Here is a 14242-nt window from a genome sequence, read left to right on the forward strand (position 1 = left end):
TGAAAAAATTGCCATTTATAAGAGTAATTCACTATTTGGTAAAAACAATGAGGTTCCTACTTTATACATGTATTAAGCAATTTTGAATTGGTGATCAATTTTGAACATTCAACAATCATAAAGATTTTGTCTGGTTGGAACCTGCATGTTACAGCGTGCATTGTTTGGAAATATTTGTCACTAAGACTTGTCTTCACTATTAGAATGCTCACAATCCTTACAATCAATTGAAGGCAAAGTATAATTGTAACTATGAAATCTCAAGTTGTTTTTAAGTACTAAATGGGATATTTTTTGGTGATTTTTCTATTAGAAATCACTGACAGATTTAAATAGCCTGATATGTCCAACCAAAAGGGTAAGATGCATGCCCCTAATCTCTTAATTTTATGTTTTTTTTACAAAAATAGACCACATTTGTCCTTTATTATCAAAATAAGGTTGTTTTTTAAAGTTGAGAAAAACTTCAACGTGATACAATAATTTCATTGTGGAAGAAATAAAAGTAACTCCATTTTGGTAATAAGGGAAAAAATACTTCAGTTTTGTCAAAAATCCTAATTTTCTCTAGGTTAAATTACTGAGCTGGTTCTTATAGTTGTTTTTTTTAATTTTTTTTTTTAAAAACTCCTGTTTTAATCACGCACTTTAAATCTTCATTGTAATAACTAAAAAATATATGATGATATTAAAATGAAATGTTTTTAAGTACACAAGCTAGAAGTGAAATTATTGCAAACATAGAGACTAGTTGAATAAGATTTTTATAAATCACAAACAATTGGAATATTTATAGAAATTCAAAATACATGCTCAAAAGAAACAAACTCAGTTGCAAGAGATTGCTACTCAATAACTTCTGAGAATAGCATTGAAGCATGCTTAGAAAATAAAATAGAAATAAATAATAAAATCTTAACATTTTATTGGTTTTAATACTCCTAAGGAAATTAGCTCAATCAAATTTAGTGTTGAACGTTTACCACACAAATAGATAACGATAATAAACAGAAAAAAAAAACCCACAGGATTAAGTCGTCCATCCATTTTTTTTTAACTTTCATGTTATATAGTAAAGTATTAAATTTGATTTACTAAAGTTAAATTAAAAAGGGTTATTATTTAAAAAGGACTAATTTTGAATTGTATTATTTAAAACATATGAATACATAATATAATTTGAATTTAAACTATAAATATTTATAATTAATTTTAAATATTGATTGAGTAATTTAATATCTGAAGAGGAGAGTTGATTCTGCTATAAATGTATATAGTAAGATTTCTCACCCTATCCACTCTACACACCCTTTTCCAACAATAGTCTCCATGGTAAGTTGTTGCTTCACCCACTTTCAAAACTTGGCAATTCTTTTTACTTCTGTTGGAGATCCCACATCGACTAGAGATTAAGATATTTCATAGTATATAAGTGGGTGCAAAACTCATCTTATAAGTCTGTTTTATGAGTTTGAGTTAGACTTAAAGTCCAATTCTTAATATGGTATCAGAGTTATTTTCGAACATATCCTACCGATTGTTTGTTGGACTTATCAGACCACCCGCTATCGAACTGTTATCGGACCGCCCATAATATACAATCCCACAGTTTTATGAGGTTGAATTAAACTTAAAGTTCACTTATTAATTATTATTCCTTCTAAATTCTCCCAATAGGAGAATTTAACCCATCTTTTTTCATGGTTCGCCAAGTTGCAGGCTCAATACCACTACAACTTGCTAACTTCACAAAGTTGCATATATTATTTCTCATCTTAATTTTCTACTAGGTTCAATCCCATCTATACTTTGTCATTTGAAGACTTTGAACACTTTTTTTTATCTTGATTCAAACAAACTTGATGGTACGATTCCAACAGATATGGGAAAATTGACAAAATTAAAGAAATTATATCTCTCATTATTTACTCATTGGTTCAATAGAACTTGACGAATTTGTTCTTTCAATGTAACAAAATTACTGGTCCAATAATGACCTTAATTAGTGTTAGTCATAATTCTCTTGTTGGCGAGATTCTATTTCTTTCTAGAAGGAGCTTTGTATTTATTCGATTGGATCTTAGTTATAATAATCTATCATATATAAACCTATCATACAATTTCAGAACTTTCTAGTCAACCATATATAAACCTTTCACACAATTTCGGAACCTGCTAGTCTACCATATATAAACTGTATCGACCGGTCCTCAGTCTCGGACGTTGACCAAAGTCAACATGGTGGGATCTCGAAGGTGAGGTCCACTGGAAAGTTCAGCAGGACAGGAAGGAGTCTCTTTAGGCTCACGGGTAAGAGTGGCCGAGGAGGGGGCGACACCAGTAGGGCGTGGAGTCCTTGGGCCTCGACACCTCAACAGTAAAGATGGATAAACAAGGTGGTTTTCAAGCCACACCCCGGTTACCAGAAGGGAGAGGCACAAATCACAAGGAACCCATGCATGGGGTGTAGGGATGCGATAGTACGCACCACCGTTAAAGAGTCACTGGGACAGAGATGACTCGTGAGGATCACGTCCCAAGGGTGATCTGCATGCATGGCCCGTGAGTAAGGCAGGGAACTCCCAGGGCGGATGACTTAGAGATTGGATGCATGAGTTGGCATCCAAGCAGTCATCCCGTGCCAGTAACACTTCGGTAGAGGAGTCTTACACATTGGATGGCCCTAAGTCTGGGTGTTAGTGTCGCTAAGACGCGCTTATAGAATGCTTAAGTCACAACTAAACAGAAGGGCAAGAACACTGAAAGGTATATAAGTGTGACAACAGATATAATCAGGTACGCTTTACGTTTGACAGAACACATTACGCTTTCATGACTGCAATTTACGCATTTCTGAGAGAAGAACAGAGAGAGTAAGAACACACACAATGATCTCAGAGTAAGATTTTGGTGTTCATTGCCCAAGAAACTGACTTGACCGTCGGAGTGTAAACAGCCGCGAGGGCGCCCTTTGTTTCTCTGTTTTCAGGTGTTTCCAATCTTGGAAGGGATCGTGGGAGGAGAGGGTTCTTGGACGCGAGGTTAACAGAGACGCACGAAGACGCTTTGGTCAACAGGCGGGAATATAAACCTTTCATACAATTCCTTTGACTTCTTGCAAGATCTTTTAAAATTAAATTTATTGATGATTTATTTTGTTCTTATATATCATTATAATTTTCCATTTTAAATTTTTTATCCCTTATATTATGTAGTATAATATTGTGTTTGTGTTCGAATAGGAAACTTCATCTTTTTTAAGATAATTGACGTAAGTTAATATTAGGATTGCACATTTTAGAGGTTGCACTTTGTTTTTGGTTTTGAATTAGCAAATATGGTGATAAACTCAAAGAAGATTGTCATTGGACACAACTTAACCAAGTGGTTAAGTAAGTGTGAAGGTTCTTTGCTAGAGAGGAAAAGAGACAAACACAATTATAGGGTGATGATGATGATGATGTTGCGAAATGGAATAAAGCATAAAGGAAACAATGGATACGTATTATGGCTGAATAGTAAAGGAAGAAAACAATAACACAATGAAATGGAATTATGGAAGGCGTAATGGAAGAAAAACGAAAGAGAAAGATGAGAGAAAGCTTATGGAGTGGAAGATGGTTCACGCCACTTGGAAGGATGGGAGCTTCCAAGATGAGCGGTGAAGAGCCGCCACTTGAAGTGCACTACTCTCAAGATAAGACCCAAAATATGAGAGCACTTAAGACTCACTAAACACTTAGACATAGTTTTTTTTCTATTCAAAATTCAAGTTCAAAATACATGAGGGAAGACACCCTATTTATAGGAGAGGGTGCCTTGATGGACAAGAGAGAGAGGAGGGGCGGAAAAGGAAAGAAGCCTTCTAGAAACTAGGTTAAACGTAGGGTGCCGCCCAAGATAGGAAAACTTCTAAAAATTAGGGGTAAAAAGAGTGAGAAAAGGGGCGGTCAAGGTTTCTAGAAGGTAGGGAGAGTTGGGTTTGACTCAAGCCCACTTTATACTAAGTACACCTTATTCTACTGAAATTAAAAAACAAAGAAACTGGCTGGGGCTCAACTCAATCATGTGGGCTCTGCTCCTGGTTTTCCTCTCATGCACTGGCTGTGGACTAATCCTGACCTAATGATATGATCCCAAGAACATGATAGAGATATGATATGAACATGTTATGGATTCAACAAGAGTTGGAATATGATTAGGCACTTTTTAAGAATTGGATCAATGTTCTTAAACATTCAAGAACTCACCAAATCACAAGAACCAAGCCAAACTCACATAGAAACCCATTTTGAACAACAAACCCATAGATAGAAACTCAAGAACACAACATATAGCATTTATATCCATGGAGGTCGTGACCAAAACAACAAGAACAACCAATTTGCACCGATTAAAATTGAATATAAGTGCAACAAATGAAAGAGGAGATCATAAGGAAGAGATTGCACCGATTGAAAGTGAAAACAAACAAGTAGAACAAAAATGGGTAATTTGGAAAGTGAAGGGGAAAATGGACTTATGTGGATGAAGTTCTTGGAATGTGCACGCCACTTGAAGGATGGTTGGCTTCAAGATGAGTGTTGTTGCCGCCACTTGAGAGTCCAAGAATTCACTCAAGATAAGACTAGAAGAGAAGAAGACACAAGTCTCTCTCACTCACTCACCAACTTGGTAGAGGTTCTTTACTCTCAAAATCAATCTTATTATTTCAAAGACCTAAGCCTTCCTTTTATAATGAGGAGGACTGGTCACAAGTATAAGAGAAGCTTACAAGAGAAGCTTTGAAAGGTTACCTTCTAACTCTTCCTATTCTAGTGCCTAAAGGAGTGTGAAGAGACACCTTTCTAGATCTTTCCTAAAACTAGTGCCTAAAGGTGCTATACAAAGGAGGTATCTTTTAGGTTTCCCTCTTTAGCATCTTCCTAAACACTACTCTATATGTTTTACATTTTATACAAAAGAAACTACAAAGAGAGATATTAATTGGAGCCCATTCTTGAATGCTCGTAGTCTTCTTTTAGGCTTGGTCCTCTCTTTATTTAATTTCTTCTTTATTTTTGAGAAGACTAGAAGGAAGAACTTTAAATGCTTGGGTGGATGGCCTCTTCCTCCATTAGTGAAATCCTCTTCTTTTTTTATCTCCATCACCTAGTCCTGAATTTTGTGTCATGCTCCTGATAGTTGGACTAATTCAGTGGGTGCTCTATCTCTCAGAGTTTCATCAATAATGAAATTCATTCAAATTGAGATTGAATTTATCTCATTTCAAATTGTTTCATTCTTTAAATATTTTATTTGATAGAACAATTCAAATTTATTAGATTTTAACTTTTATTGTATTAACTAAATATTTCAATTACTACCAAATTAAAAAAAAATATTAAAATACTATACAATTATTAATAATTCAAAAATATTAATGTTGATGATTGCTGATATTATTTTTCACTTAAAGTTCATTAAGATCTCTTCAATTAATTAATATTCATAACTTTTTTGGTTAACGTCAACAAATATTGCTTTCAGTGCTGTCGAAATTATTTAGGCTAAGAAATAATTTGAGTTATTTTTATGATGTTGTTAGTTATTTTTTGCTTAATTTTTCAAACAATGTCGACTACCAAATTTATTTAACATTAGAAACAAAGAAGTTAATTTATCTGAATAAGAAATAAGAGTGATCTGAATCAACAACAAAAAATTAATCTGGATCTCGAACGGGGTCGGGACCCAGAGAACTATTGGTATCACTCTCCTATCGGTTGGTCGGTCTAGGCTTCAATCTTTCTCCTTACAGGCTTCTCTCTCCTTCCTACTCGTCGCACCTCTCAGTCTCCTCGTAGCACCGACTCAAATGGTATCTGCAGAAGACACTCCGACGCTCAAGTCAAGAAAGGGGTTTGACACTCGGTTGTCAGAGTACTATAAATAATGACCTATCTAATTCTAGGAATCTGTGCTATTTATATTACCTTAGCAAGCCTTACTCATTAGGTCAGATTAGGGAGTTGGACCGCGTTTAGGGCTGCGTTAATTAGCTCCTGATCGCAGGTTAGCTTTGTTGACCTTGCTTAAGTGCATAATTGCGCTTGGTGTCGGTCGACCCATTGCATCAGACCATGATATCAGTCGATCCAGTGATGGGGACCGAGTCGTGGGACCATGATATCGGTCGGCCCAGTGATGGAGATTGAGTCATGGGACCATGATATCGGTCAGTTCAGTGACGGGGACCGAGTCATGGGAGCACTCATGCGACCCATACCGATAATATACTTGCCCCCCAGGCTCGAGAATGATTAATCCGAAGAGTCTTGAAAAGAAGTATATTGGTCAGTTTGCTGGGTTTTGCGTGATGATTGGGGTTCTCGAGGCCTGACGTGAACCAGGCGGGACCTGCAGATGTGACATGACCCACATTGATGAGGGGTTTGTCGCGTGCGAAATAGCGAAGACCGTTGGATTAAAGAGATCTAACGGTTGAGATCGTTGCTATGCTTCGTCTCCCAAGGTCTCCCAAGACCCTCGAAGGCTATAAATAGTGGTCCCAATAGTGCCGAGGTAATGCACCACTATTCTGATAATTGCTCTGAGATCCGAGTACCTCTCGTCCTCCTGCGTTGCTATTTTTCGTCTTTCACAAGGTTAGTCATTTCTTCATTGCCTCGTCCTACCTCCTATTCTTCAGCTGCCCCTTCCCTCGTCCTGTGAATCCGTCATCTTCGTCTTCGTCTTCTGTGTCTTCATCTTCCGATTCCAACTCTTCCACAAGCGAACCTATCACGGTTGGTGCCCTTTAGACGGTGCATCCTGTGGAGGATACGATTTGGGGGGACAACCTGGGTAGTGTTGTCGACCGGTTGGGCTCCCCTGAGTAAGTCATCTCCCCCTCAAAGCTTGATTGGGTGGATCCTAAGGTAACTAGGATCACCTCTGTTTTCACGATCGAGACCTTTGTTGCCCAGTTTTTAGACAAGGTCCCGATCTTGAAGTCAGATCTGCCGAGCCTTGCCTCATCCTAGCTTCTTCTTTATCGAGCCTTGCCTCCCGACTAAGACTACAAGTATGGGTCGGTCTTCTTCTGCCGAGCCATCTTTCTTCCATATGTACTCCTGTTTTTTCTTGGATCTACATATTTCTTGACCTTTTGATGACTTTACCTCGGGCGTCCTTCAGGCGCTCGATGTTTCTCCCACACAGTTGCATCCAAACACCTGGGCGTCCATTCAGGCCTTCCGCATGATATGTGATGTCCTTCGCCTTCATCCTACCCCTTCATGATTTCTAAGCTATTATACTTCTCACCCGGCCGAGCCTGTTCTGTGGCATTTATTGATCAGTCGGACAGGTAATGTTTTGTTTAATGCCTTCACGACCTCTTATAAAAACATAAAGGAGAAATTCTTCAAAATTATCATATGACTAGAGGGTACGCCATCTTTTTTCGATGAAGTTGACCGGTCGAGGTTTCCTATGTTTTGGACTAGGAAACCTCAAAAGTTTAAGGAGTGGCCTCGTCCGGTCGTGAGTGCCGAGGAGCGAGAGATTCTTTCTCTCTTCGCCAAGCTCCCAAGGAAGCTTCCCACGCAGAAGCTAGTTGGTGTGTATACCGAAATGCAATGCTGGGCGGCCTTTAAGGGTATGCTAGTTTTCTCTAGTCTCGGTCAGATACTTAGTCTTCACCTGACGGTACGATGCCAACGCATCCTCCTCCTCGTTCACCATCGATAAACGTATGAGCTCAATAGGCCAATCCCACCTCCTGGTGCCGGGACATCCATGGAGGTTTCAATGTCACCCCTGTCGGTGTCGGGGGTTGACTTATAATTTGCAAAGGGGGTGCAAATTGGTTTGACGGCTCCGACGAGGGAGCTCATTCGGGCCGTCCCCTTGGATGATTTTCTTTGCGGAAACATCGAGATGATGTGTCGTGCGTTGGTTTTGGCCCGCCTGGGCACCGAGGATCAGGTCAACCATGCAGAGGAGATCTATTGGCTCAAGCATGAGCTGGTTAAGGCTTCGGGGAACCTGAAGAAATCTCTAGTTGCTAACACTGAATACGCCCCCTCGGGAGGCTGCTGAGCGAGAGATTGCTCAGGGCCGGGTGGCGAAGCTCGAGCGATGAGTGGAGGAGAGCTCGGTTGAAATTGCCCGGCTAAGGAAGGTTGTTGAGGAGGAAGGCAACAAGAACTCGATACTGCAGGTCGAGAACTCTGAGCTGAAGGGGGAGAAAGAGAAAGTGGAGGCAGAGCTGGATAAGAACTTCGAAGATACTCTGGAGTTAATCAACCAGAGTTTTTTCCAGGCCGTGCACCAGGCCCACGTCCTCTACAATGATCCACCATTGTCGGATGACTTCGACCCCAAAATGAAAGTGTACGAGGGTCGAATCTTGCCAAGAGAGGAGAGTAGGGCCTTGAGGAGCGCGATTGAACCTACACCGACCGAGGATGTTGAAGACGAAGATGAAGATGAAGTCTTTTCGCTCTATGTTTTTTCCCTTGAGGCCAGGGTGTGACCTCCTCCTTTCCTTTTATCAATGAAATGGTCATTTGCTCTTATGCGATATTTTAATTGAATAATGAAATTGCACAAGTTAAATAATTAGTCGGACTACCTTAATTGAATTAACAAGTTAAGTAGTCAGTCGGAATAACTTAATTGAACATAGAAATTGAATGTGTTTTAAGGTGTCGACAGAGAATGTCGGTTAAGGCTTCATCCAGACCGCACCATCTTTGGGGTATCGACAGGGTATGTTAGTTAAGGCTTCATCTAGACCGCTCCATGTTTTTATGGTGTCGGCAGGGTATGCCAGTTAAGGCTTCATCCAGACTGCACCAAGTTGGTGTCGGCAGGGTATGTTGGTTAAGGCTTCATCCAGACCGCACCAAGTTTTTAGGTTCCAACAGGGTATGCCAATTAGGGCTTCATCCAGACCGAACCGTGTCCTTGGGGTGTCGACAGGGTGTGCCAGTTAAGGCTTCATCCAGACTGAACCGTGTCTTTCGGGCGTCGGTAGGGTATGCCGGTTAGGTATTCATCCAGACCGAACCGTGTCCTTGGGGTGTCGACAAGGTATGCCGGTTAACGTTTCATCCAGACCAAACCGTGTCTTTGGGGTATTGGCAGGATATGCCGGTTAGGGCTTCCTCGACTGAACTGCTTGTCAATGAATGCAAAGATTTACAAAATAATTTGAAGAGAAACGCTTCGTTAAAACTTGTCTAGCCGAAAACCCTCATTAGGGAGTGTACCGACCAGCCCTCGGACGTCGTTTGACCACTAATAATGATGGGCCCACGAGCGACGTGGGCAAGTGCCTTGTAAGGCACGTGAACCAAGGTTCCGAGGAGTGGTCAGGCGTCGATCACCAGGATGTGTTGATGTGTTCTCGGCCGTATAGTGAGGACGGTGAGAGATCAGACATCAGTGACTCAAACAGTAGAGCTAGGTCGTAAAAGGTGGACCCCAGACAACACACCCCAGTTATCAGTTAGGGAGAATCCTAGGTCACGAGGGTCCATGCGTGTGAAGTGGATGACGCGTTCACGCGTAACACAAGTATAAAACCACTGGAAAAGATACGACTTGTGAAGGTCACGTTCTAGGGGTGAGCTGCATGCATGGCACGTGAACAACTAGGGCGCTCCCAAGAGGGGTGACCCCAAAGATCAGGTGCACGAGGAGGCATCCAGGTGGTCATCCCGTCAGAGGTTGCATTCCAGTTAGGGAACCCCACACGCTAGGTTATCCTAAGAGTGGGTAACTGCGACGCTGGGGCCCACCCCCTAAGGAAGCCTATTTTGGGTAACGGAAACAGTGGAAACCTTAGGCTATATAAAAGGAAGTAACAAACTTAGTAAGGTACGCTATTCATTTGCGCCGCTTAACACACACAGTTATAGTCTTACGTGAAACAATTTTGGTGTTTCCTAGCCCTAAGATTGACTTGAGCGTCGGAGTGCAAACGACCTCTACGGCGCCCTTTGTCTTTGTGTTTTTAGGTGTTCAGTCGAAAAGGTACCAGGTCTGGACGCAAGGATTCTTAGGCGTGAGACTCTCGTAGACAAAGGTGTTTTTGGTCAACCGATAGGAACATTTGGCGCCCACCGTGGGGCACGATACAAAACATTGTCCCACCAGTAAGGACTAGAAAGATCGAGAAGATGAGAAGTACGAGGCAAGGACCTGTTGCACCAATTGGAGGCGAAAGCCTCACCCTGCAATAGGTTATGGAAACGATGCAAACCCTTCAAGAAGAAGTGGCTGTGTCAAGAGCATACCAAGAACGCATCCAGGCTGATTTGGCGGCGTCGTGGGCAACGAACGAAGAACTGCTCCTTTTGAATGAGGAATTGCGCAGGGATCTGCAAACCTAGGCAGGCGGACGTGAGGAAGGAGATCAAGAGCCTACGACGCCACCTAGGGAGTTTTCGATGCCGTTCTTGCAAGAAATCATGGATGTCGTGATACCGACCACGTTCATAGGGCCCAAAGTTGCCTTCACTGGTACAGAGGACCCGGAGGCCCATCTCACGGCTTTCCATATGCAAATGATGTTGGTTGGGGGCTCCGACGCGGTGAGATGCAAACTGTTCTTGAGGACTCTGGTGGGAATAACGATGGATTGGTTCATCAGCCTCCTTGATGGCCACGCAACGTTGTTCCCACAACTCACCAAGCTGTTTAGAGCACAGTACATCGCGAATCGGGCCCCCCCCACCCATCTCTTATGATCTATTTGACATAAGACAGTATCAGGAGGAGTCCATGAAGGAGTTCCTTCACCGTTTCGGAGCACAGGTGGTGAGGTTGAACCTCAAGGACGAAACGATGATGGTCCACACGTTCAGAAAGGGCATTGTGCTAGGCCCCTTCAGTGAATCGCTTATCAGAAACCATCCTAAGACCTTCGACGAGATAAGGTGTCGCGCGGTGGCTCATATTGCGGCGGAAGGGGAAGTTAACGAGAAGCGCACGTGTGTGGTTCCCATGCGCCCGCGTGCATCAGGTCGACCTCCACCCCTAAGGGTGCATGAGGCAACGACAGAGAAGAAGACCCCTGCGAAGCAGCAACTCTATCAACCAAAAAAGCCTCAAACCAGGGGGCGTGAGAGGGAGAACGTGCCACCATGGCACGACTTCGTGGTAGAGCTGAAGGACCTCATCGCTATCCCCAACATAGCGGAGAGGCTGAAGGTACCCCCCAAGACCAACAAGAAGCTCGGGCCCAACAAGAACGTTTGGTGTGAGTTCCACCAAGCATTCGACCACCCCATACGTAATTGTTTGGCACTGTGGCACCAGCTAGATGAGTTGATGAAGAACGGTTTCCTAAGGGATTACTTTCAGGAAAAGCAGGGTGTCGAGGACGTGGCGGTGACAAGGGGTGGCCTGGGGCATGAAGTCCCCGTGAATGGTGAGATTCACACCATCGCGGGAGGTTTCTCGGGAGGAGGTTGCACCGCTTCTCAGCGGAAGAGGTACGCACGGGCGGTGATGTCGGTAGAAGCACAAAGGGCCAACGATGCTTTCGATGTCGACCTTGTCTTCACTAAGGCCGACCTCCAAGACGTTGTTCCCCATGACAACGACCCGGTGGTAATCTCAGTAGTAACCGCAGGAAGGAAGGTGCACCGTGTATTAGTGGATCAAGGAAGCTCGACAGACATAATGTTCTGGACGACTTTCAATAAGCTGCAATTGTCTCCTGACATGCTAAGGCCCTATACTGGATGGCTGTTCGGTTTCGCGGGAGACCAGGTGGAGGTGTGTGGACACTTAGAGCTGAGGACCACCTTCATGGATGGTACCGCGTCCCATACGGAGAACATCAGGTATCTCGTCGTCAATGCCTCCTCCGCTTATAATATGTTGTTAGGTAGACCTACGCTGAATAGGCTGGGGGCGGTGCCGTTGACGAGGCACATGAAGATTAAGCTTCCTAACTTGGTGGGAAGGGTGATTACCATCAAGTCATATTAGAAGGAGGCCAAGAGGTGTTATGAGAACAACCTCAAAACGAAGAGAGGGGTATTCATGGTCACTGTGCACCCACCACACTCAGAGGAGGTCACCCAGCCCGAGATCAATAACGTCAAAATCGCCCGGGCTGAAGCAGAGATCTCCCGCACAAAGATCGCCCGGGAGAGTCGACCTGAGCCGGTTGGCGATGCAGGGGAAAGAGAGATTGGAGGAAAAACTTTGGCAGCACGCTCGACCAAATGGCGTAGGATCGAAGTGTCAAGGTTCGACCTGTCCACTAGAGGGAAAAGGAACGACACCTAGCTGACTTAGAAGAGCTATTTGCGACGATAGCTAAGTACTGGCTGAAACTGGACCCCAAGAAGCGTGTGTTCGAAATAGAAGCAGGGAAGTTTCTGGGTCTCTTGCTCACCAAGCGTGGTATGGAAGTGAACCCAGAAAGGTGCGCACTGACGAGGCGCATGGCTGTCCTGTCTGGATTTGCGTCAGCCGGAGGAGAGGGCGACCTCCCTTACCAAGAGTGTAAAGAGGCGTTCATCAGGCTGAAGGAGTACGTAGCCAACCCTCCAGTCCTATGCAAACCGCAGCCAAGCACGCCACTTAGCTTGTATTTAGCGGTGATCGATCACACGATCAGTTCAGTCCTTGTTCAAGAACAGGACCAGTTTCACAAACTCATATGCTTTGTGAGCAAAGTATGGCAAGGGCCTGAGGAAAGATACTAGGTGCCGGAGAGGGCGACCCTGGGTGGTCACATGTCAGCTATTCCCCAGGTGGGCTGGTCCTTTCAGAATGACAGAGGTGCTTAGGGACAAAGCATATAGACTTGAGACGCTGGATGGAGGTGTGGTTCCTCACACATGGAATGCGGTCAACTTCAAGTTTTATTTCAGTTAAGTAAAAACGTTGTACATTGCATTAGGGGACGCTCTTTTTCCCTTATAAGGGTTTTTTAATGAGGTCACCCAATAAATTTCGATTTGAAATGTTTTCTCGAGTTTTGTACAATGTAGTTAAGAACTTGTTTTCCTTGCGTTAAAGGTCTCGTGAGTGGAAAGGCAGGTTCGTAGAGAACGCCTCCCCCTTCGAGTGAGAACGCCAAGGTTGAATGAAATAGTTCATCAGTTAAATCCTTCTCGCCCTTGAGCGAAGCTGAGGGCAATAAGAACTTGTTGCCTTTGCGTTAGAGGTCTCGAAAGTGGAAAGGTAGGTTCGTAGAGCACACCTCTACCCTCGAGTGAGAACGCCAAGGTTGAATGAAATAGTTCACTAGTTAAATCCTCCTCGCCCTTGAGCGAAGCTGTGGTCAGTAAGAACTTGTTTCCCTTGCGTTAGAGTTCTCGAGAATGGAAAGGTAGGTTCATAGAGAACACCTCCCTCTTGAGTGAGAACGCCAAGGTTGAACGAAATAGTTCACCAATTAAATCCTCCTCGCCTTTGAGCGAAGATGAGGTCAGTTAAGAACTTTTTCACCTTGTGTTAGAAGTCTCGTGAACGGGAAAGGTAGTTTCGTAGAAAACACCTCCCCCTCGAGTGAGAACGCTAAGGTTCAACGAAATAGTTCACCAGTTAAATCCTCCTCGCCTTTGAGCGAAGATGAGGTCAGTTGCAAACCGTTCACTTGGTTAGAAGCCTCGAGTGTTGGAAAGGTAGGTTCGTAGAGAACACCTCCCTCTCGAGTGAGAACACCAAGAATGGAGAAGTATGGTTCACCAGAGAAATCCTCCCTCGCCTTTGAGCGAGGACGAGGTCAGATACGAGCCATTCCCTTGCGTTAGAGGATCTCGAATGCGGAGGAGGTAGGTTCGCAGAGGACACCTTCCCTTCGAGTGAGAACGTTAGCGGTAACATAAATGGTTCGTCGGTGAAATCCTCTTTAAGAGGTCAGTCACAGGCTATTCCTTGGGTTAGAAGTCTCGAGAAAGAAAAGGGCAGGTTCGTAGAGAACACCGCCCCCCCAAGTGAGAACGCCAAGGTTGAGCAGCGTAGTTATAGTTAAATCCTCCCCTGGTTCTGAGCAAGGGTGAGTTCAGTTCAGGTTAGTGTGCAAACCCCCGCTACTTATGCGCGGTGGATAAGATGGGCAAGCGTGCTACCTAAAGTTCAAAGAGATCGTTAGAGGCACTGTTGGAACGCAGGTCGCCCGGGCGAGGACTTAGTCTCTTCGCTGAACAAGTCAGCTCGAGACTGGGGGGCTTATGTACCGAACACTCCTCGGGCGTCGTTTGACCACTAGTAATGATGGGCCCAC

At 43.7% G+C, this 14242-nt stretch overlaps 1 protein-coding gene across 1 annotated transcript; it reads left to right on the top strand.

The window, feature by feature from the left end:
- The first annotated feature begins 10776 nt into the window (after window positions 1-10776).
- On the top strand, window positions 10777-11991 carry LOC137817111 (uncharacterized). The gene has a single exon (XM_068620342.1). The coding sequence runs from the start codon at window positions 10777-10779 to the stop codon at window positions 11989-11991; it is 1215 nt and encodes a 404-aa protein (XP_068476443.1).
- Window positions 11992-14242: the final 2251 nt, after the last annotated feature.

Source organism: Phaseolus vulgaris, chromosome 10, assembly GCF_051622355.1.
Source record: "Phaseolus vulgaris cultivar YP4 chromosome 10, ASM5162235v1, whole genome shotgun sequence".
NCBI lineage: Eukaryota > Viridiplantae > Streptophyta > Magnoliopsida > Fabales > Fabaceae > Phaseolus > Phaseolus vulgaris.